At 44.6% G+C, this 23,950-nt stretch overlaps 1 protein-coding gene across 1 annotated transcript in view; it reads left to right on the plus strand.

The window, feature by feature from the left end:
* Dennd2c (DENN domain containing 2C) overlaps positions 1 to 23,950 on the plus strand; it is a 74,800-nt gene that overhangs the window by 26,933 nt on the left and 23,917 nt on the right. Inside the window, exons 2-6 of the mRNA XM_050157569.1 lie at positions 7,328 to 8,325; positions 9,270 to 9,400; positions 9,794 to 9,906; positions 11,986 to 12,156; positions 15,764 to 15,860. Of these exons, the coding sequence (XP_050013526.1) occupies positions 7,514 to 8,325; positions 9,270 to 9,400; positions 9,794 to 9,906; positions 11,986 to 12,156; positions 15,764 to 15,860 (1,324 nt within the window). The 5' untranslated portion in view covers positions 7,328 to 7,513. The remainder of the gene's footprint in view (positions 1 to 7,327; positions 8,326 to 9,269; positions 9,401 to 9,793; positions 9,907 to 11,985; positions 12,157 to 15,763; positions 15,861 to 23,950) is intronic.

Below are 23,950 nucleotides of genomic sequence, written 5' to 3' on the forward strand. Positions count from 1 at the left end.
TCTCTCTCTCTCTCTCTCTCTCTCTCTCTCTCTCTCTCTCTCTCTCTCTCTCTCTCTCTCTCTCTCTCTCTTTCACCTCTCTACCCGGGCAAACCTCTCCCAGCCCTTAAAAAGGCACAGGCCGCCAACCCCGGATTGCCAGGTGGCCACTGCCCATAGGTCCACGCATATGCAAGCAGCTGACAATCATTGCGTGATCAGGCCTGAGCCATAATAGGAGTCAGGTCTTAGCCAATATTAAGAGCTGATTGTCAGGTGTGGCTCCACACAGCTCGCTACAGTTTGCCAGTTTATTTTTCAAGCCAACATCTTTAGATGAGCTAAGGGTTTTATAAAGTCTAATTTGAAGTTGTTGTTTTTTTTAAGTTCATGAGTTAAAACAAACAAAAACATGCTGGGTGTTCATGGCGCACACCCTTAGTCCCAACCATCAGAGGCAGAGGCTGGCAGATTTCTGGGTTTTGAGGCCAGCCTGGTCTACAGAGCAAATTCTGGGACAGCCAGGGTTACACAAAGAAACCCAGTTTTGAAATACCAAAAAATTAAAAAATTAAATGTAAGAAATCTTTTTCAACTTTTAGGACAGAAGATTGGCTGCAATAAAGTACTTTGAATTAAAAGGGGGGAATTTTTTTCTTCTTCAAAGATTTTTTTTTCTGTTCCTTTATTTCTAAAGTGTATGGCTTTAATTCTTAATGCTTAGGTTTATGATGTACTTCAAGTTAATTTCTGGAATGCTGTGTGTAACCGTGTGTTTGCTGTGTGAATTCAAGGGTTTTGAATTTGTCCAGTGCTGCTTTAAGGTTTTTCTCTCCCTCTTTGTGAAAAGCCAGGCAGCAGACTCAGTGACCCGTGCTGTTCTCCAGCCACCAGTGCGCATTGTTAGGATGGCTGTAGCTTTTTTTATTGTAAATCTTATTTTAACTTGAATTTATATGGGTGTTTTGCCAATGTGTATATCCGCACCGTGTGTGTGTGTGTGTGTGTGTGTGTGTGTGTGTGTGTGTTACCTGCTGAGACCAGACACATAGTTGTGAGCAGCCATGTGGGTGCTTGGAATCGAACCTGGATCCTTTGGAAGAGCAGCCAGTGCTCTTGACCACTGAGCCTTTTCTCCAGCCCCACAATCTTATTATTTGAAACAGGGCCTGTCACTGAATCTGGAGCTCACTGATATACCTAGGCTGGCTACCAGCCAGCCAACCATCTCCAGGGATTCTCCTGTGTCTGCCTGCCCAGTGCTGGGATTACATGTATGCACTGCCGTGCTCACTGCCCAGTGATGGGATTACAAGTATGTACTGCCGTGCTCAGCCTGTCCCTTGCTAGGATTACATGTATGTACTGCTGTGCTCACTGCCCAGTGCTGGGATTACATGAATGTACTGCCATGCTCAGCTTTCATTTCTAAGTCATAAGCGCTAGGGACTGGGCTCATGTCCTCATGCTTGTGTGACAGGTGTTTTACTCTCTGAGGCCCCTGGCCCTTATTTTCTTCTGTTCTTCTATTTTCAGTTATATCATTTTTTTCTTTAAATAATTAGTAGATTTATGATAACTGACTTGAAGTCTGTCCGCTAACTCTGCCATGTCTGTTGCTTTTTTTTTAATTTTATACGTGAATATGATCAACATTAATACTACAAATTTGACTCAACGTTTTTTTGTTTTGTTTTGGTTTTGGTTTGTTTTTGCAAGACAGGGTTTTTCTGTGTAGCTTTGGAGCCTGTCCTGGAACTCTCTCTGTAGACCAGGCTGACCTCGAACTCACAGAGATCTGTCTGCCTCTGCCTCCTGAAGGCATGCGCCACCACAGCCCAGCTTCAACTTGCCATTTTAAAAAGATTTATTTTATTTTGAAATGTGAGGATGTGTATGGTTAGTGTCCATGAGTACAGGCGCCCAGGGAAGCCAGAGACATTGGATTCCCCCAGAGCTAAACTTATAGGTAATAGCCACGTGGGTGCCGGACACTGAACTTGAGTCCTCTGCAAGAAGAGTATTTGCTGTTACCCACTGAGCCATCTCTCCAGCCCTGTATGGTAGTGAAACTTGAACACTTCCTGAGCCTGTGTGAACTTGGCGCTGGCCAGTTTTACAGTGCCCTCCTGGCTGGTCCTTGTTCATTAGCTGTTGCTGTCCAGCCACATAGGTTCCCTCGCATCTGCAGCTCAGTTCTTAGCCAAGGCTTCATGTAAACTGTGTAAATTGCTGGTGCTTCACCCATCCCTTCTTCTTTTTGGGTAACTTTGCCTGGAAAGTTCTGTTTACTAATTTTGCCCTTTCAGACTCCAGTCTCTTTATCTTCAATTTAGCAAGGTTGCCACACCCTGTTGGGGCTCCCCACTCGGTGCTGTGTAATAGAATGTCACCAGCGAAAAAGCAAGGCCCAGCTTCCTTCAGGGGCCACAGTCCTGTGTGCCTGATATATAATACAGAAAGCATTCATCCTCTTCTGTATGGGTTTGGAACTGTGTAAGGAAGGCGGGTCCAATCTATTATGGCTGCAGGTGAGTTTTCCTGCTTGCTTTCAGTAGATTCTTCTCTCTCTCTCCTCTCTTTCACTCTCCTCTTTCTTTCTCTCTTCTTTCTTTCTTTCTTTCTTTCTTTCTTTCTTTCTTTCTTTCTTTCTCTTTTCCAGGTTTTTCAAGACAGGGTTTCTCTGTGTAACAGCCCTGGCTGTCCTGGAACTCTGTAGACCAGGCTGGCCTCGAGCTCACAGAGATTCGCCTGCCTCTGTCTGAGTGCTGGGATTAAAGGCGTGCGCCACCACTGCCTGGCTCTTAGTTTCTTTTTAATGGAGGTGAAATTTATATATCATAAAATTGTCCATTTTGCCTCTTTATCACTTAGTCAACTTTTAAGATGGTCTAAATTGGAGTTTAAAAGATGGCTCCAGTGCCCATGTAAATGCTAGGCAGGTGTGGCATCCAGAATTTGGGAAGCGGAGACAGGGTCCCTGGAACAAGTGACCATGCTAGGCTAACTGAATGAGTAGACTAGCTGAGTGGGTAGACTAGCTGAGTGGGTAGACTAGCTGAGCGGGTAGACTAGCTGAATGGAGTGAGCCCCAAGTTCAAGTGAGAAACCCTGCCTCAGTAAATTCTGAAGTGGAGAACAGTAGAGAAGACTCCAGGTGTCACCCACTGGCCTCTACTTTATGGATGTATACATGCAAAAAAAAAAAAATAAGAAAAGAAGAAAGGCCTAAATTAATACGGCAAATTCATCCATTTAATTCTTTTTTTTTTTTTTTTTTTTTTTTTTTTTTTTTTAGTTTTTCGAGACAGGGTTTCTCTGTAGCTTTGGAGCCTGTCCTGGCGCTAGCTCTTGTAAACCAGGCTGGCCTAGAACTCACAGAGATCCGCCTGCCTCTGCCTCCCTGGGATTAAAGGCATGTGCCACCACTGCCCAGCTCATCCATTTAATTCTATTGTCATAAAGGATCTGAAGAAACTCGCTCTGTGTGAGGTTTTGGGAAGCTGAGCATCTGTACTGTCCTGTCCAAAGAGAATTTGCTACCTGACTGGAGTCACGTTGGTTCCTGTCATATGGTGAACACACGTGATGTGTTCAGCTGATAGCTGCATTTGATGTATTTATTTGATGAACGCAAATACACTGGAGAACAACAGAAAATAAAGGCAGAGAAGCCTGGTTCAGAATCCCCTGCAGGCATTCTGTATCATATTTTAACCGAGTGCCGAATCTGTGTATTTCTGCTCTCCTTACGTCCTGCTGGCTACGGCTGTGTCTCCCCTGCGATCGCCCACCGGGAACCCACCGTCGTGTTCCTGCCTTCTCCTTTGAGTCTGACCCGACTTCAGAGGTCTTGTGGTTTTCAGAGAAGACACCTTGTCTAAACTGTGAAATGTGCTTCTGCAAGAACTCTCTGAGCAGCTTGCAAAAGCAATCTGTGGTAAATGTGAATACAGTGGCCTCACTCAGGGAGCTTTTAAAAAGATGAAGGTTGGTAGAAACCTTGAAAACTGACAGGCATTTATGGGGTGGAGGTCAGGACAGAGGGCTGGAGGATCAGGAGTGGAGTTTGAAGGTCAAGGGAGACATGGGACATGGGGAAGAGGAACTGGGGGGGGGGATAGATTTCTGAAGTAAGTTTTGTTTGACAAGTTATGGGGTTTTTTTTTGTTGTTGTTCTTTTTTTTTTTCCTTCTTTTTTTAATGAGATCATATTAGGCAAGACATTTTACAAAGGAATGAACTGATTTGGAAACCATGTGGCTTGCACCTGCAGGCCCAGTCTAGGCCAGCCTGGGCTATACAATGAGACCCTGCCTCAAAAAGAAAAATACAGAACCTTCAGTTTGCAAAATGAAATATACGAAGTGTGAAATCTGCTCTAAAGGTGTTATTGTTGTATTACTGGACAGTTGCAAATGTGGTTAAAAGGTGTTGTATTACCGTACAGTCATAAATGTATTATTTATTACTATACAGTTGTAAATGAGGTTAAAAGTCATCAAAACTTGTGGGGTTTGAGACAGGATCTCTTTCTGTACATAAGAGATTGGCCTCAAATTCACAATCCTCCTGCCTCCGACTGAGTGCTGAGACTATAGGCGTGTATCACTACAACCTGTCTAAACATGGTTCACCTTTTGACAGCATGCGGTGAGAACAAACAGGCTTTCTCTCCTGTAGCTAAGCTGCCTGCTGCCGCCTGAACACCATTGTATACTTCATTTATATTTGGGCGGAAGTCTGCAGATTGAGCCATTTGTTGCCAGTTAGATTTTCAGGTTTAAGTGATTTTCATAGCTCTGAAAGTTTTCCCTTTCTCCCCCTCGGTTTTACCCGTGTGGGCCAGGGAAAGTCAGGGAAAGCTTCGTTAACAAAGGGCGCCTTTCAGAAGCCAAATCCATCTTGTCCGTAATGAAGAAAACCCTAGTGTCAAAGACACTCACAAGTGTCAGTGTAAGCAAAAGGTGTTTGGAGTCTTGCTCGGCAGCAGCTGGACGCACTGTCATACTGCAGAGCTCCGTCAGGCGCTCTTGCTGGGTGCAGTCAGCCAGCGCTCTGCAGGCTGAGATGGGAGGGTTGTGACTAGTTTGAGGCCAATATGGGCTCCAGAGTGAGATTTGGCCTCAGGAAAAGAGGAAAACAAGCATAAGTCCACATACACGCACACGCACACACACACATAAACACATACACACAGTATGCACACATGCGCGCACACACAACTTCTCTGAGCTTTTTATGATTTTTCTTACCCATATGTGTTTAATTTCTTAATTAAAAAAATTAATTTTGACAATAGGCCAGAGTTTCTTTTCTGGCAAAGCTAAATTTCCTAAAACTTGTAAGAATGCACACAAATCAGAATGAACACAAAGACAAACGTCACATGGCTTCCTTAATGTGGACGCTAGAGGGGAAAAGAGGGCATGAAACTAAAATAGGGGAGGTGGGGGAGTCGAATAAGAGAGTGGTAAAGGGAGGGAGGAGATTCAGGTACCTTATAAGCATGTATGGGGACTCCGCAAGGACTCCCAAGTATACATACAGCAGGAAAAGTGATTTTGAAAGCCGTGGACATGGTTTAAATGGAAGCTGTGAAAGTTCTGAAGAGCAGTTTCTATGGCAAGAATAAAGTGTGTGTGTGTGTGTGTGTGTGTGTGTGTGTGTGTGTGTGTGTGTGTGTGTGGCACAGGGAATGGGGCAGAGGGGTGGTGTACACCAGTCTAGTTTGGTCAGCTGTACTGGCAGAGCCAGGCTAAGATAGTTCCCTGCTTGTTAATCAGGGCCACACAGATGAAGCAGGAGGAAGGATGACCCTACCTCAGGAAGTTCTGAATGGATGCTATTTATAACCACTGTGCAGCGGAACTTGAGAGCAGGTCTCTGCTTAGTGGCAGGAAAAGTTTCGGCCAGCCTTCCTTCACTTTTGAGGAAGCGGTTTGTGGGGCTGGAGGGGGGTGCCGCCTCTGGGAAAGGAAGGATGGGAATGGTGACTGCTGAGCTGAGTCCAGGGCTTGGCAGCCAAGACATGGGAAATGCAGCCAGAGACAAGATAATGGGTGCCTTTGGGTTGTGACTCTTCAGCAGTCTGTGTGAAATCCTGTGTGGCTAACAGTTCAGCTGAAGTAAGGGTGGGTGATGGGCTAATACTACGTAGTAACAGAAGACAGGAGGAGGAAATTAGCTGCCGATGTGTTTGCGAGTCGGTTCCTGTCTAGACGTGTAAATACACTTTTTAATTACGAGGTACAGTTCTGCTTCTGTGTGTGTGTGTTTTTTGTTTGTTTGTTTGTTTTGAGACAGGGTCTCACTATGTAGCCCTGGCTGTCCTGGAGCTCACTATGTAGACCAGGCTGGCCTCAAGCCCACAGAGGTCCTCTGCCTCTGCCTCTACCTCCTGAATGCTGGGATTAAAGCCTGCACCACCATACGCAGCCTTATGTGTGATTTTTGCAATATTGCACAGGTCCCTGTTTCATTAAGAGAGCGTTCCATAGAGAACAGATCTATGAGCTGACAGTGTGTGTTGCTCAGTGAGAATGCTTTGCCTAGCGTGCACAAAGCCCTAGTGTTAGTATTCAGGCACTATGCCGGCCTGTCACCTGGCAGGATGCATTTGCCAGTACTCTGTGCTCATGTCTGCCTCCATCCCTGTCCCTGTTCCCATACCTGTCTCCCCCACATCCCTCCTTTCCCATTCCCTTCCCCCAATAATAAAACCCTCTGTTACTACTGAGAACTCAAGAACAATGGCAATGGGTTTTTGATCCTACTGCACATACTGGCTTTGTGGGAGCCTAGGCAGTTTGGATGCTCACCTTACTAGACCTGGATGGAGGTGGGTGGTCCTTGGACTTCCCACAGGGCAGGGAACCCTGATTGCTCTTCGGGCTGACAGGGAGGGGGACTTGATCGGGGAAGGGGGAGGGAAATGGGAGGCGGTGGCGGGGAGGAGGCAGAAATCTTTAATAAATAAATAATTAAGTAAGTAAGTAAATAAAAGAAAAAGGAAAAAAAAGAAAAGAAAAAAAACCCTCTGTTGCATGATGGTGTCTCTCACCATTTCTCAAGTTATAACATCTAGTACCACAAAAAAAGAATTGACTCATTACAGAATAATGTATGTATTTTGCAAAGTATTAAATATAGCAGAGTATTAAAGCTGACAGCTGAAGAAATAGTATCAGGAATATTTTCTTAGCATTAGCTTTATGGAGTTGAATTACAGGCCCATTTTTTATTCTTACAAATTCAATGTAAATGAACTGTTTAGTGCTGGGTGGGCAGGGTTGAGTGGAGTTTAAAGTCATGAGGCTGTGCTCATATTCCTGTCTCGTTTTAATAGGATCGTTCGCGGTACAGCTGTAACTGTCTCAACAAAGATCAGTGATGAGAATTGTTGTTGTTAACAAGATCCCTCCAAGTTGAACATGAGAGGAAATGACTGGGACCCCTTCTGTTCTGACAAGATAAGGAATACAGCATTCTCCAGCTACGTGTAATGGCACCTCTCTGAGATCCGTCACTTGTCATGCACCCCACCAGGAACATGGATGCTGGCTTCACCCGCTCCGCTCTTCAGACCCTGTCCCGAAGCCACTGCAGAAACATCAAACAGAAGATCTCCCAGTGGGAAGGAAGGGCTAACGGTGTGGCTAAGCCAGCTAGGTCTCACCCGAAGGACTTTGGAGTGAGGTATAATAACTGCCACGCAGCGTTTCCTCCTCACAAGCCTCCATCTGGTGATGGAAGGAGCGACTGTCAGAATGGGGCTTTACCACCCAGGGGTGCAGATGCCAAAAGCCACGGTCACAGTGAGCGTGAAGGCGAGCAGCGAGAGTGTAAAGACGCCCACCCCTCAGAAACTGGACCGGACTCCAACTGGGTGTGTGCTCGGGTCAAGCAGATTGAAAGCCGCAAGGACGTCGCTGTGGATCCAGAGGCTTCGTTACCTCCGGGAAACTTCTATACCTCACAGATACTGTGGAAAAGAATAGAAGCGCTTCCCTCGGAGAAAGTCTTAAATTTGGCTTTAGCACCTTGTGACTCTACAGAAAAAGAACCGAGTTTCAGAGTTCTGGATAGTTCTTATGGAATAACCAAGAGCTTGGAAAATATTTATTGTGAACCCGAGGGTCAAGAATACGGCCCCTCTATAAATCCTTTGCCCAAACCCCGTAGGACATTCAGGTATTTGTCTGAATCTGGCGGTGTGCCATATAAAGAAAGAAACTGTGACCCCAAGTACTGTGAGAAGAGTTCCTGTGCAGAGGCTTCTTTGGCCTCTTCTCAGGATCCCGAGCCAAAGAAATACGGTGGGAAGATCAGAGGGAGATCCAAGAGGTACGCCTTCACGTTCCAGGCCGTGATTTGTAATCTGTGGTTCTTGAGCTGCTACCCCACCCCACCCCACCCCCGCAACTCAATCCAGGCCTTCCATTGGGCAAAGGGTTGCTGATTGTATGAGAGGCAGTAGGAGGGGCAGCAGAAGTGTGGAGATTACAGGTCACATTCGACCACCTAGGAGCACCAAGTGCCATCTGCAAGAATTCCGAAGGCTGGGTAGGGTGGAGCATATTGTATTTCCATTATCAGGAAGGCTGCTGAGGCAGGAGGATCACCATATTTTTGAGGCTAGCCTGAGCTACATAGTGACTTAGAAACCAGTGTGGATTCCATAGCAAGACATGTCCTATCCCCCCCCCTTGCCCAACCTCCAAAAGAGCTTTTAGATAAGCAGGTTGGTTACTGACTTCATTTAGGACGTGATGGTCTCAGCCTCGCTTTTCATTAGGGAGTAATTAGGGCTGGAGAGCTGACTCAGCAGGTAAGAGCACTGACTGCTCTTCCAGGGAACCCGGGTTTTATTCCCAGCACCCACATGGCATCTCACAACTGTCTGCAACTCCAGTTCCAGGAGACCTGACACCCTGTTCTGGCGTCTATGGGCACCAGGCACACAAGTGTTGTTCAGACATGTATATAGGCAGAATACATACATATAAAGTAAAAACTATTTATTTATTTAGTTAGTTATGGTTCTTCAAGACAGGTTTCTCTGTGTAACTTTGGCTGTACTGGAGTTGTATAGACCAGTCTGGCCTCGAACTCATAGAGATTCACCTGCTTCTTTCTGCCTCCTTATTGCTGGGACTGAAGGCATGCACCACATCACCTGACCATTTTTGTAATTTTACACACAAGTCTTTTCCATTTCTGTCTTCTCTTATCGTTTAGAGATCACAGTTTCTGAAGGTGTAACCTTAAAATGTGTCTCCTTTCTTAAGGAAATCCTTTGAATTTGAAGACATTCAGCACTTTCGGAACTCACGGAAGATTCATGAAGAACTCGGGAGAAACGCTGGTTCCGCACTCTATTACACACAGTCTGAGGATAACATCTACGAGGATATCATATGTAGGTGTCCGTGCTTCGCAGTCACGTTTATGTGCATCTGGTGATGCCCCTCGTTGTACGGCGGGCTTTTCTTTACAATCAAACATACCTTGCTTTAACTTAACTTTGGTTTTCTAATACAGACACATTCAGCATATAAAGTTTTTCATCATTAATGAGCTTTACAGCTAGCTTAACGGATGGCTCAGTTGAGAAGTAGATGTTTGCAGACAGTGTTTTTACAGTTCTTCAGCGTGGTAGGACATTGCAGAGATGTGTACACCTAAAATGCCATTGCTCTTAGCAACCTTCCACCCCGACAAAAATGTAAAGAAAATCACTTGGCTCTTTAGCGATAGCCACTGTTCCCACTTGACCGTGCTCCTCTAAGCAGTGTTCATCTGGTTTTTAAAGATCCAGCCAAGGAAAATCCCTACGAAGATATTCCAGTGCAGCCGTTCCCCATGTGGAGATCGCCGTCAGCATGGAGGCTGCCGCCTGCTAAGAGTGCCTTCAGAACACCCAAGGTACAAGAGGGGCTTTACTGCAGAGTACTCCCGACTCCTGTGTGTGCCCCCTGTGTGTGCCAGTGTGGAAGGTTGTGCTGGTTTAACCGGGGGCCCAAATAACTAGGCTCTGACGTGTAGATTTTATTGTCGATGGGAGTGTTTTGTTTCGTTTTAAAGATCAGGCATGCAAGCTTCTTTTTAAAATTGCTTTGCCTTTGCTATTGGTTGGTTAATCTTAGTGTTTCAAAAATAATTTAATACAAATAAGTTTAGATCAGAGCTCCTTAAGCTTTATTGGCAACCCCTTTGACCCAAGGAAAAATGTATTTTGAGGTAGGGTCTCACTATGTAACCCCAGCTGGTCTGGAGCTCACTATGTAGACCAGGCTAGCCGTGAACTTGCAGAAATCTCCTGCCTTGTCCTCCAGAGTGCTGGGGTTAAACTTCTGGGCCACCACACCCATCCACCCAGGAGATTTCACATGATCACAGATAATATAGGTTTGTAATCGGTGTACAGATGAAACCTTTGCTGACAGTAAGTCATAAAGAGATTTATTTTACAACAGTTTTATACATGGCATATAATTTTACCATTCTTAAAGACAAAAAAATATGCATAGTAATGAGATGGGTGTGTTTATTTTTACATAAGAATTGAATCCTGGCTGGGTGTGTGGTAGGTGGATACCTGTGCATTTGAGGTCAGCCTGGGTTACTTAGGGAGCTCCAGACTAGCCAAGGCTACACAGGGAGACTCCATCTCAACCCTACCTCTATCTAGGCCCCCCAAAAAGGGTTGAATCTTTGCAGCATATTTGATGTGTAGTATAGAATGACAGAGTTATGGCTGTTTCGGAAATTGAAAATTCTGACCTAATCCAAAGCCAAAGTTCATTTTATGATGCTTACTTTTTTATTATGTATATGGGTGCGCACCATCTGCCTGTGGGTATATGCACATGAACGCCGGTGCCCTTGAATGCCAGCAGGGTCTGATTGCCTGGAGCCGAGTTCCAGACTGTGAGAGTTGCCCAACTCAGGTCCTCTTAGAGCAGTGACACTCTTAGCCATGGAGGCATTTCTCCAGTCCTGTCCTTTAATGAATTTTTTCTTTTTCTTTCTTTTTTTTTCTGTTCGTTTGTTTTTTGTGATGGGGTGACAAGGTTTCTCTGTATAGCCCTGACTGTCCTGGAACTTGCTCTGTAGCTCAAGCTGGCCTCAAACTCCGAGACCCACCTACTTCTACCTCTCAAGTGTTGGTATTAAAGACATGCAACGCCACTGCCCAGCTTCATTTAATGCCTTTTATTAAACTCAAATTATCGACTCAGATAACAACTTTAAAATCAAACATTCTAACAATAAAATCCGCTAGCTTGACCCGTGCAGAGGCACAGAGCAGGGAAATATGAAATCTTTACTTTTTGTAATTAAACCATCATGTTTGCACAGACAGAACCCTGAGCGTGTGAGATGAAAACACCGCCGTTTCTAACATCTGAACCAAGCGTGTAGTGGTGGCGTATGGCATGACAGCGTGTGAGTGTAGAGGGCATGTGCTGTGTGTTGAAAGCAGGCCGCAGTGAGGTCACGCCACGCCACGCAGCACTCGTGAGCTCTGCCGAAAACCACCTCAGATTCTGCGTGGCCTGGATTTAAATTAATTGTTGGTTGCTGCTGCTCAGAAACCTTTTCCTGTTGCGAGTTTTTTCATGATTCCCCTCATCCAGTTACATTATCAGGCCAACAACCCACGGTTTAAGCAGCTGTGCTTCAGACAGGCCATGAGCTTTTCAGTGCTCGGTCGGTCCCAGTGCTCTGTGTTAAGTTCATCTCAGCCTGTGGCCTCAGTTACCCACCCATTTCCTGAAAGCGCCGGGACTCTTGAGTTGGTGGAGATGGGGCACTGTTGTCCCTTGGGAAGTGGATTGGATCACAGGGGTAAAGGTTTGGGTTAGAAAACAGAGAAGCGACTCACAAGATGAGAAGGAACTGCAGAATCCCCATTTGGGATGGCTTTAAAAGAAAGATAAGCATATGAAGACAGGCATTACCAGAGACGATCTTATTTTACCAGTGTGTCTCCTGTCTTAGCTTCCTCCCAAGCCCCAGTTCCTTCAGCGGAAGACTATGGACCTGAAGAACTCTCAAGCGTACTTGCGGTCCAAGCTCACAAAGGACACCACCTTACCTGTCACCTTAACCGAGTGGAAGCTTTTCCGAGCTGGAGAAGTGGCTAACAGGAAGGCGAGGAATCTCCCAAGGGTGAGGACTCCCTACATTCATTCTTGAAACTTTACCCCAGCATCTTAGTAGAGGAGAACAGATAAACGTTACAACGAGCGGAATAGGCTAGACTCTCCCTGCTTTCAGTAGATCTGGAAAGCAGCCTGGGGTTTTGAGGTTTTGCTCGTTCAAGAAATCGCACACATGGCTCTTTTGACATTCTCAGTGGGTTAGAAACTTCAGCTGGAGAGCCTCACTTCGGTTATCCTGGCTCTTGTTGAAAATCGGCTGCCTATCTCAAGGAAATGCCAGACTCAAACAAAAGGGGGTCTGTTTATTCCCATCAATTTCTTGTGCCAGAGTTTACAGATTTTCAGTAATGATGAAGTATATGCCATTTATTAGGATTAAAATGTCCATTCAGAAGTGGGGAAAAGAAAACCAGACTATAGCTTGGTACAAGACATTATCAAAATCATACGAAATAAACGACCTTGCCCTCAAGGGAGGGGACCATTTACAAGCAGGGTATTTTAAAAGATAACTTGTAGCCATGTCTTCTTTTGGGAGAGACATTTATGAGGTTACATGAGAATATTTTTAAACTATGTTTAATTCAGATGGTTTCGGGATTGACACCTACAGTAGCAAACAATAAACATAATGGAGGAATCGGATCATTGAAATATTTTTCCTTCCGTAATGCAAGGTGAATTAGCTCAGATATTCATTTAGTGCATGCGTTTTGTACCTGAACAAAAGTCACAGCTATTTCTTGGTTAGGGGCTGCCGATTGGTTCCGTGGAAAATCTTGTGTTCTAGAATTAATTTAATTCTTCTGGTGTGTTTCCTGCCCTTGCCTTTGGGCAGGTATCCTGCAGGAGCTCTCTCCTCAGGAAGATGGCTCTGGCACCCTGAAGCTTCCCATGTGATTCCAGAGCAGCAAAGTTGTGTTTATGGAGCAAGGACGCAGCCTGGGATCGCTAGCCCAGCCTGAGCAGCGGGGCTAGGAACTACAGGGTTACCGGAGACAGGAGAAGGGAGAGCTAGGCTGTGGCTCAGTGTTAAAGCAGTTGTCCTAGATCCGGGCAGTGGTGGTGCACGCCTTTAATCCCAGCACTAGGGAGGCAGAGGCAGGCAGATCTCTGTGAGTTCGAGGCCAGCCTGGTCTACAAGAGCTAGTTCCAGGATAGGAACCAAAAAAAGCTACGGAGAAACCCTGTCTCGAAAAATCCAAAAAATAAAAAAAATAAAGCAGTTGTCCTACATGTGTGAGGATTCTGTCCTCTGCTTCACAAAAGAACAAACAAGAGAGAGCTGAGGAGAGCCTGTGGTGTTTCCTCCTTCCGCTTCCTTCCCATCCCCTTCAGGTTTGGGCTGTTTTATGCACCCCAAGTCTGATACACTTTCTAATAACAGATGACAGGACCAACTCTTCCTTTTCTTTAAAAAAAAAAAAAAAAAAAAAAAAAGTTGAGACAAGGTCTTGTGTATCTCAGGCTGGTTTTTAAAGCAGGTCTGTAGCTGAAGATGACCCTGGACTTTTTGTGGGTGGGATTTTGTGATTTTATGACAGGGTTTCTCTGTGTAGCCATGGCTGTCCTGGAACTCGATTTCTAGACCACCACCTGGCTATATCCCCAGATCTGTGTTACAGAATTTTCCCCAAAGGTTTTTGGGAAGTGAAGAAAAAGAAAATGGTGTTGACTTTGTTTTGCATTGTTTTGAAGACCCTCACCGTGTAGCCCAGACTGGCTGCTTTGGCCTCCTTAGCTAACTGATGAGATTGTAGGTCGGTGTCAGCCACCGTTCCCCAAACTGGTGGTGTACTTCTGGGCAGAAACAAGCCCTTAGCACTACCCATGACTCTCCAGAGGGTTTGGAGGGACGCCCAGCAGCTGGGAGCCATTTTCAGAGGACCCAAGTTCACGTCCCAGCCCCCACTTAGGCTGTTCACAACCACCTGTAATTCTGCAGAGGATTTAACAGCGCTGGGCTCCTCAGGCAGCTGCACTGCCTCTAAGTGCTATAAGTGCTTGCACACATACATTTAAAAATAACAAAAATAAATATAACAAAAGGTTTAAGTCCTTTTAGGGTGCCCCAGATTCAATAGATTTTTTTTTTTTTTTAAGTATCTTCAGGGACTTTTCATTTTTCCTCTTTGATGACTGCAGCTTTCCCTGGAAGGGAAATTGCCTTCTGATCTCCTGCACAGGCCTGGTCCCCACCCTTCCTTCCTTCCCTGTTGTGGAAGACTGTGTGTGGGGTTGGGGTTGCTAGTGCCTTCCCTGGTGCTTTGGTGTTGTGGCCGGCAAGTAAGCAGCTGCTGTCCTTTCTGTAGCTCGCAGTGTTTGCCGCCGCAGCAAAGTCGGTGTAGGCTCCTCGTCCTAGCGCATAGCCGGAATTTTAGGTTGCCACTTAATCTGATGTTCCCAGAACAGTCGTTTCCTTCAAATATGTGGGTACACTTTTGATTCTACTTTGTAAGTCCACATTAATATTTACCCTGTCTTAGGTGTTACTGCACCTAAAACTTGCTTGCTCCCATAAATCTTTTCTGTAGTCCGTAGCAACACCTTTCTCTTTCGGATTCTCCTGCTTACTTTTTTGTAAAGGCAACGCTGAAGAACACTGGCGTTTTTTTTTTTTCACTTGAACGGCAGCTACAGAAATCTTCAAAGAGAGTAATATCGTCTAGAGAGTGAAGACCTGCACGTATTTCTTGTGTGCTTTTGCTTGTAGTGGGTTGATTCGGCTTGTCGCCCTCGGGATTGCTAAATCTACAAAGACAAATGAGAACGTGAGCGCCCTCCTCAACAGTCTGGACTCTCGTCTCACAGTGTCTGTTAACAGGTCTACTTAGGCAGTGTGATAACGCAAGACGATTACTTAAGCTTGGAATCTTAAGAAAACAGAAAATTAGGCATGGAAAAGCTAATCAGCTTCTTGCTTTAAAATGTCTGTATGTCTCTCTGACTCTCTTCCACACACTCGCCTTCCCCAATATTAGGAAAAAATCCTTAGTAATGCTTACCAAAGAGAAACAGCTATAAACTGGTTTAGAAATAAACGATCTGATTGCAGTTGGAGGAAAGCAGCTTGGTGTGGAGTAATTTGAGAGTCTCCCATTTTTATGAAGTCTCTAAAATAAGTTGCGCCCACAGTGGCAAAGCGTGTACTCCTTTTGGCAAAATCTCCATCAGCGTGATTGTCTCCTCTTGGGAGAAAATCCTGGGAGCAGAAATAACGAAGCCGCACCCTGCAGTGGGTGACTTTTCCCCTTCCTGCTCTGAGCGAGTGAAGACTTGACAAAGTCTTAATCACCGTAGGGAGTGCAGTACACATTCCCTGCGTGTTGTGACACGGAGTGACACAGAATCTCTGGGTTCTTCTGGAAGGACAGGGTCCTGCAGTTTCCTTCCCTGCTTTGGAGACAGTCTCAGAACACACTTCATCTAATGATACCAGTTTAGTGCAAAATTGAAAAATGTTAAGGTTTTTATTATTCAAAGAGAATTTTACATTTAAAAAAACCCCATTTACTGTATTAATGCCAGTCATGCAGAGAACCGTGGTGGTGGCTTTGGCCACCATCTTTGTAATTTTGTAATTATACCAGCTTTGTCATTTTCTTGTCTTCCAGCTTGTTTTGAAAATAAATGATACTTTTGAATCTAAGAGAGGGAAGAAGAGGGTAAAGTTACAGCCTTACACCGGAAAAGAAGCTCCCTCCTCCAAAGGTAGGAACCATGTTTGCTCACCTGTTTGTAGTGTTCGTGTGTGAGTCTCCTGCTGCTGTGACCAGCTGCAGGCACAAGTTAAGGATGGGGAGATTTGTTTGGCCCACAGTTTCAGAGGACTTTGTCATGTCGGTTGGAGCATGCAGCAGACTAGGAGACGGCGAGGAAGAAGCCAGGGCTGGTGTCACATCTGCTTCTGCCAATCAGACCCCCCCTCCTCAAGTTTCCACAGCTGCCCTGAATAGTGCCAGCTGGGGCAAGCATTCAAAACACGAGCTTCGACGGGCGGTGGTGGCGCACGCCTTTAATCCCAGCACTTGGGAGGCAGAGGCAGGCGGATCTCTGTGAGTTCGAGACCAGCCTGGTCTACAATAGCTAGTTCCAGGACAGGCTCCAAAACCACAGAGAAACCCTGTCTCGAAAAACCAAAAATAAGAAAAAAAAAAAAAAAACGAGCTTCTAGGGACATTCTACGTTCAGACCATAACAGCATCTGAAGGGAGCATTGTTCTGTAACGTAGTGTCTGATTGTACAGGCTCACTCGCTAGTTCCAGTTGGCCTGGAACTCACTGTGTATCCCAGACTGGCCATGTACTTGTGATGAGCCTTCTGCGTCAGCCTTCCGGCCTGTGGGAGTACAGACATGAGCCACCTCATTCACATTTGGCTCTTTAAGGGCCAGCTTCCAACTCCTTCTGATATAATTCAAAGTAAAATATATTGTGTGAATAAATAAACAATTGAAAGCCAATGAGACTAAATTTCTTAAAGTCTGAGTAATTATTTTTTTAATATTTATTTATTTGTTTGTTTGTTTATTATATATACAATATTCTGTCTGTGTGTATGCCTGCAGGCCAGAAGAGGGCACCAGACCCCATTACAGATGGTTGTGAGCCGCCATGTGGTTGCTGGGAATTGAGCTCAGGACCTTTGGAAGAGCGGGCAATGCTTTTAACCTCTGAGCCATCTCTCCAGCCCCCTGAGTAATAATTTTGTAATTCCACTTTGCTCTCTAGTTTGTCCTTTTTTGAAATAGAGTCTTACTCTTGGAGTCCCCCTGCCTCAACTTCCCAGTTGCCAGGGTACAGACATTCATCACCGTGGCCCCGGACATGTGGTACCCTACTTGTATCACATATCTGGACCCCCGTAATTTATCATGCAGATTGCTAGATAAAACTTACTGTAGCCTAGGTAAGAAAATTGGAATAGTCACAACAAATTATAAGTGTTTTCATAAAAACGCCTGTGAAAAGGGCTGGGTGTGGTGGTGCACACTTGTAACCCTGCCCTAGGGAGACAGAGGCAGGAAGATTGAAGTTCCAGGCCAGTCCGGGCTCTGGGGGGGGCGGGACTATTTCTTACAACCCCCCAGGGGGCTGGGATGCGGCATAGATGAAGAGTTCCCACCTGCCTCACTGTGTGCCCTGGTCCAGCTCCAGTCTGCATCTACAGGAAGGACAACCTCATGAGCGCTTAGCTAGGCTAAGAGACAGAAAGTTCCTAAGGGAGCAGCCCTGCCAGAGGACACTGTCTCTTATCTTTACAAATTCACAGAGAGAAATATCTTAATTTCCTTTACAAGTCGACTCAATGGTAAAACACTTAAGTTGTAAAATAAGATCATCTGGGTCCCAAAGACTCTGTTCTGACTGTGAAAACCGGTCTTGATCCAGTCTTGCATACACACAGTGAGCTGGTTGCCATGTTTAATGTGTTTTCCAAGTTTCTTTTCTTTTTCCTCTTCTCTTTGTGATGTGTACGTGTCTGTGTGTGCTCGTGTGTGTGAGTGTACATGTGAACGCTCCAGTGAAGGCCCAAGATTGATGTTTTCTGCTATCGTTCTTCCACCTTATTCGTTTTAGGCAGAACCTCTTAATCAAACCCAGAGCTCTCTGATGCAGATAGTCTCACTTACTAGGCGAGGGGTATAGGCACGCGCACGCGCACACACACACACACACACACACACACACACACACACACACACACACACGGCTCTATGTCCCTGGCTCCACTCTGAGGCTAGAGTCACCGGTGGTTTGTCACAACCACCTGGTGTTTACATGGGTTCTGGGGACCCAAACTCCTGTCCTCTTGCTTGTATGACAAGTGCTTTAACTACCGGCCAGCCCCAGTCCCAGCCCCAGCCGCAGCCCATGTTATCCTATTTGCAAAGGGAAATACTTAGACACGTTTCATTTTCCTCTGGGAATGAAATGCCTTTGACTATTATCAATAACACCTGATAATTATTGAATAAAATAATTGTTTGAAGATTTCATCTCATTTGTAATGCCGCATCGGTAAGGGACTGTCCTTCCTCACAGCTGTAGAAGCTGAGCCAGAGGAGGAGAGCCATGACCGTAGCTCTTACTCTCCTCTCTCACAGTCTCTCTCAAATGTTCCCGTTAACATTGAATTTTAGACATCTGCCTCCTCTGTGTTTCCTTATCTCCAGCAAAGGCACCTCAGAGGGTTTCACCTTAGTATAATTCAGAGTGAGGTGCAGAAAATGAAAGCTGGTACCAGACACATTGTGTTAGAGTCTTTCTAACACATTGCTATTCACTTTTTAAAAGATTTATTTATTTACTATGTATACAATATTCTGTCTGCATGTATGTCTGCACACCAGGAGCGGATCTCATTATAGATGGTTGTGAGCCACCATATGGTTGCTGGAATTTGAACCCAGGACTTCTGGAAGAACAGCCAGTGCTCTTAACCCCTGAGCCATCTCTCCAGTTCCTATGCATTACTGTTACTTTCTAAATCCTGTGTGGCAGATACTATTGATTTATAGATAAGGAAGTAAACTTTAAGCTGCAAATTATTTAAAATGCCAAGATGCTGGGGCCAAAATGAGTGCTTGCAAAACATGGTACTGCCCTGGCCCTGGGAAATGTCTGAGCAGGCAAAAGTGCTAGCCACACACGCCTGATGGCCTGAGTGTGACCCCTGAGCCAACAGAAAAAGCTGGGTGATAGAAACTGACTAAGTATTTATTAAAGACAGGATCTCTACATAGCCCCGGCTGCCCTGGAACTCAGTTTGGACCAGGCTGGATGCCTCTGCCTCCCAGGGGCCAGAGCAGGATGCAGTAATGTACGTCTGTAATCACAGTGTTCCTTCACCGAGATGGGAGGTGGAAAGACAGAATTGGGCAACGCTCCCAAGGTTTACAGTGCTGTGGCAAACAGCAAGACCCTGTCTCGAAAAAACAAAACCAAAAGGTGGAAAGGGAGAAACAGTTCACAAAAAGTTATTCTTCACCACTCCGTGATGTTGCAGCAGACAAACATACTCACACACAAGATGAAGACTTTTAAGTATAAAAAAAAAAGCATAAAGCCGGGCGGTGATGGCGCATGCCTTTGATCCCAGCACTCGGGAGGCAGAGGCAGGCGGATCTCTGTGAGTTCGAGACCAGCCTGGTCTACAAGAGCTAGTTCCAGGACAGGCTCCAAAACCACAGAGAAACCCTGTCTCAAAAAACCAAAAAAAAAAAAAAAAAGCATAAAATAGTTGCCATTCAGATTAACAACAGCCTAAAATTGATAACTACTTTCTGCATACAACACTCTGAGTGGGTTTGGATCCTGTCTGAGGAGCTGACTCAGCACAGTGCTCAGGTTTCCTTCCTCTGCTTTGTCCATAGGTCAGCAATGCCTGGTGGGCCTGGATGCTTACCTGCGCCCGCTCTGCTCTCGATTCCTCAACCCGAGCGTTTCTTAACTTCCAGTCTCAGTTGTTACAGAACGACACTGCCTTTCTTCAACTTTGTCATTACAGTTTCCTGTGTTGAAATCAGAGAGGGACAACCCAGGGCTTTTCGTACTCCTGCAGAGTCTCAACAGATTTATTTTTAAATTGGGTGACGTAACACACACCTTTAATCCAAGCACTCTAGAGGCAGGGGTAGGTGAATCTCTGTGAGTTTGAAAGCAGCCTGGTCTACAGAGTGAGTTCCAGGACAGCCAAGTCTGCATAGTGAGACCCTGTCTCAAAAAACAAAAAAAACAAACAAAAAAAATATTTTTAATTATATGTGTGCTACATATATTCAGGTGCCTAAGGAGGCCAAAGTGGGTGTAAGTTCCTTGGAGCTGGAGTTATAGGTGGTTGTGAGTCACCTGACATGGGTACTTGGAGTCAAATCAAACTCGGAGCCTTTGAAAGATCAGAAAGTGCTCTTAACCACTGAGCCTTCTCTCCGGCCCCTAATGACTTTTCTTGTATAAGTAGTTTACGTTATTCAGACTTTATTCTGTGTTTTCCTTTTAAAAAGACAATTAATGTAGCTCAAAGCTCTTTCAACACATAGAGCCCGGCAAGCCCTGCTGAACTTTGTGCTCTAGGAATGAAAGTCTCCATGGAGGGTGGTGTGCTGATCAGCGAGACTCATTCTATCTCCAGAACCTCAAGTTTTTAAAATATAGTTGGTAGACATTTTGGTTGTTTCTAACGTACCTAACCTCTGGAGACAAACCGTCTATAAAAATATACACATATACAAATTCAAATAATATTGTGGTGCTCATCCTTTTACATATTTTCGTGTATTGTACTTACAAACTAAGTTCCTTGTAGTAGACTCCCTGGGTCAAAGACTATATGGACTTAAAACAATTCTAGAACTTGAGAGACTGAGATAAGAGGGTTGTGTGAATTCAAGGCCACCCTGGGTTAAGTAGTGAGTTTCAGAACAGCCTGAGCTACAGAGCGAGACCTCATCTCAAAAAATTAATATTAAATGTTTTTATAGCTATTGCCAAATTATTTCAGACAACTGGTAATAGCCTGTTTCTACAAACAACATTTGAACATACTTTCCTGTAATCCTCATCATGTAGATTAAGCATTTTTTTGTTAATGGTTAAAATGTATTTTACTTTTTTTTTTTTTTTTGAGACAGGGTTTCTCTGTGTAGCCTTAGCAGTCCTGGAACTCACTCTGTAGACCAGGCTGGCCTTGAACTCACAGAGATCCGCCTGACTTTGCCTCCCAAGTGCTGGGATTAAAAGCATGCACCACCACTGCCCAGCCTAAAATGTATTACCTTATTTATTTTTTTAATTAATTTATTTTCATTATGAACTTGGGAAAGTTTTCATATTTATCAGTAATTTATATATATATTTTTTTTTTGTGTTGTCTTTTCCTAAGTATTTATCCTTTTTTTCTGCCTTGTGCTCTTTTTTTCTTCTGTGTGTGTGTGTGTGTGTGTGTGTACCAGGCCTTCTTTTCTTTTGGGCTACCAACCAGCTCCCAGATCATGACGTGGAGATTTAGTGTTAGTTTTTTTTTTTTTTAATTAATTAATTTATTTATTAAAAATTTCTGTCTCTTCCCCACCGCCGCCTCCCCTTTCCCTCCCCCTCCCCTAGTGTTAGTTTTGAATGTTTGGCCTAGCTTGGGCTTTTTTCTGACTAGCTCTTTTAACCTGTTTCTCTCTATCTACTTTTTGTCTCGAGACTTTTTACTTTTCTTTCTTTTCCTCCCTCCCTTCCTCTTTCTCTCTTTCTTTCTTTCTTTCTTTCTTTCTTTCTTTCTTTCTTTCTTTCTCTATCTCTCTCTCCTTCCTTCCTTCCCCTTCTTCCTTCCTTCCTCCCCCCCCCCCTTTCTTTCTATCTTACTTTTATTGCTCTTCGTATCTGCTGGTTAGCAGCTGCCTGACTTGCCCTGGGAATCTTCCTCGTTCTCTCTTCTCATCTCTCATTCTTCCTGAGCCTAGATTTTTCCTCCTATTGTCTCTGCTCACCAGCCCCACCTGTCCTTTCTCTGCCTAGCTAATAGCTTGTTCACCTTTTATTAAAACAATCAGGTGCCTTAGGCAGGCAAGGTGAAACAAATGCAACACATGTTTACATAATTAAACAACATCCTTACATCATTAAATAAATGCAGCAGACGCAAATGGAACACACCTTCACCCAGTTAAAGCAGTACTCTGCAGCACATCTTTGCCTAGTTAGTGACATTCCACAGCATGTGTGTGTACATATGTGCATGCTTCTGTGCGTGTGAACATTTGTGCACATAGATGCGGAAGCCAGATGGTCCAGTCTATCTTGTTTTTTGGCCTAGACCTCCCCAAGTAGGCTGTGCTGACTGGTTTAGTAAGTCCCAGGGTGGGGTTATGAGCTCTTACCACTGTAGCTGACCTTTTTTATTCTTGCTTTTTTTTTTTTTTTTTTTTTTTTTTTGAGACAGGGTTTCTCAGTGTAACAGCCCTAGCTGTCCTGGAACTAGTTCTTGTAGACCAGGCTGACCTCAAACTCACAGAGATCCGCCTGCCTCTGCCTCCCGAGTGCTGGGATTAAAGGCATGAGCTACCACTGCCCAACTGTAGTTGACTTTTTAACGTAGATTCTGGGGATCAAACTCAGTTCCCCTCATGTTTGTGCTGTGTGAATTTTATGAGCTGAGCTATTTTCCTAGCCCATGTGTTCTTTTCCATTTGAATTGTAATAGCTAGTCAAATATTAAGAAATGTAGCTTTGATCCAAGCATAGTGGTGCATGCTTTTAACTTTTCTACATAGAGAACAGAGATATCCTGCTAAAAAAGAAAGAAAGAAAGGAAGAAAGAAAGAAAGAAGGAAAGAAAGAAAGATAAAAAGAAGAATAAGGAAGAAACTTAGTTTTAAGCATGGTGGTACAATCCGTAAACCCAGCATTCAGAAGCCTGAAGAGCAGCAGGAGGGTTACTCCAAGTCTGAGTACAACACTCTGTTGGTAGCCAGCCTGTGCTACACAGTGAAGTTCCATGCTAGTCTGGGCTACAGAGAAAGACCCTGAATTAAAAAAACACAATAAAGAAGAAAAAAGGTCTTGTGTCTTCAGTACACTTACAAATATTTTCCCTATTTGTTTTTCAGTTTTTGAGTTTGCTCAGTTTTTTATTAGATAGAAAATTTCGGGGTTTTCTTTCTGTTTTTTTAAGCAGGAGGCCGTGTAGCTCAGGCTGTCCTGGACTCACCATGTGTAGCTGATGCTGTTACTAAACTTGATTCTCTTGTGCCAGCCTCCAAGTTCTAGGGTACAGGTGTGGCCAGCAGGCCCAGCTACATTTAAAAATGGTACATTGTCAAATTCACAAATATTTGTGATCTATGAATGTTAGGCTCTGATTTTCCTAATACATTTAAAGATTTCTCTCTTGTTTTAGTTGGCTTTAATTTTTTTAGACCTAGATAGTTCCTTTAAAAAAAAAAAAACCCTATTTATTATATTTTATTTGTTGTTTTGTGTGGGGAGGTTGAAATGCCATGGTGTTAATTTAGAGGTCAGAGGACAGTTTTTGAGAGTTGGTTATCCATATGGTTATAGGATTAGACTCACCAGCTCCCCCCCCCCCTTCTCTCTCTCTTGAGAAACCTTCACTTTTGGTATACTTTCAAAATTTGGTACAGAACACTCTGTTGGTAGCCAGGGTGCACAGCCCCTACATTCAATCCCTTTAAAAGACACACAGACACATACACACCTAACACTCCTGTGTGAAAAGAGCATAGCCCCTATCCACAAAAGTCCTAAAATGTGCGTGGGGAAAATAAGAACAGTTCAAAGCAGTGCTGTTGCTGGAGACTGGAGGGCCAGAAAGCAGGCCGTGTGGGTGCAGTGTTTAGTGGAGCCATGGCAAAGGCAGTGTGTCGCTTCCCAGACTCTCACAGTGGCCACATCTCATACTCTAAATTCACAGTATCTAGGCTTTTGTTCTTCATCCTAATGTTAGTACTTTATTTAAAGCTGTGCAGTTATTTGAATAAAAAGTAGACCTCATTCTGAACTAGACTTAGAATTATCCGGAAAGCCAGCTGATCCCAGCGCTGAGGATAAGAGTCTCTGCGGCGTGGAAGGAGATAGAGGTGAGTTCCTCCTCTACTTCCAGGGACACCTTCTGTAGCTGCAGCTCTCTGTGGTCAGCTGAGGTGTGAAAGTATCAAATGGAAAATTCCAGAAACAGTCTGAAAACCTTGAGGCCCAGCACTGTCCTGAGCAGCATGGTGGAGCTGCCATCTGCCCTTCTCCTTTGCCCAGGATGTGAATCAGCCCTGTGTCCTGTGTGCTCGCTAGACTGT

The sequence above is a fragment of the Alexandromys fortis genome, unplaced genomic scaffold (genome assembly GCF_014885135.2).
Source record: "Alexandromys fortis isolate MF-2015 unplaced genomic scaffold, M_Fortis_MF-2015_v1.1 scaffold_78, whole genome shotgun sequence".
Lineage (NCBI taxonomy): Eukaryota > Metazoa > Chordata > Mammalia > Rodentia > Cricetidae > Alexandromys > Alexandromys fortis.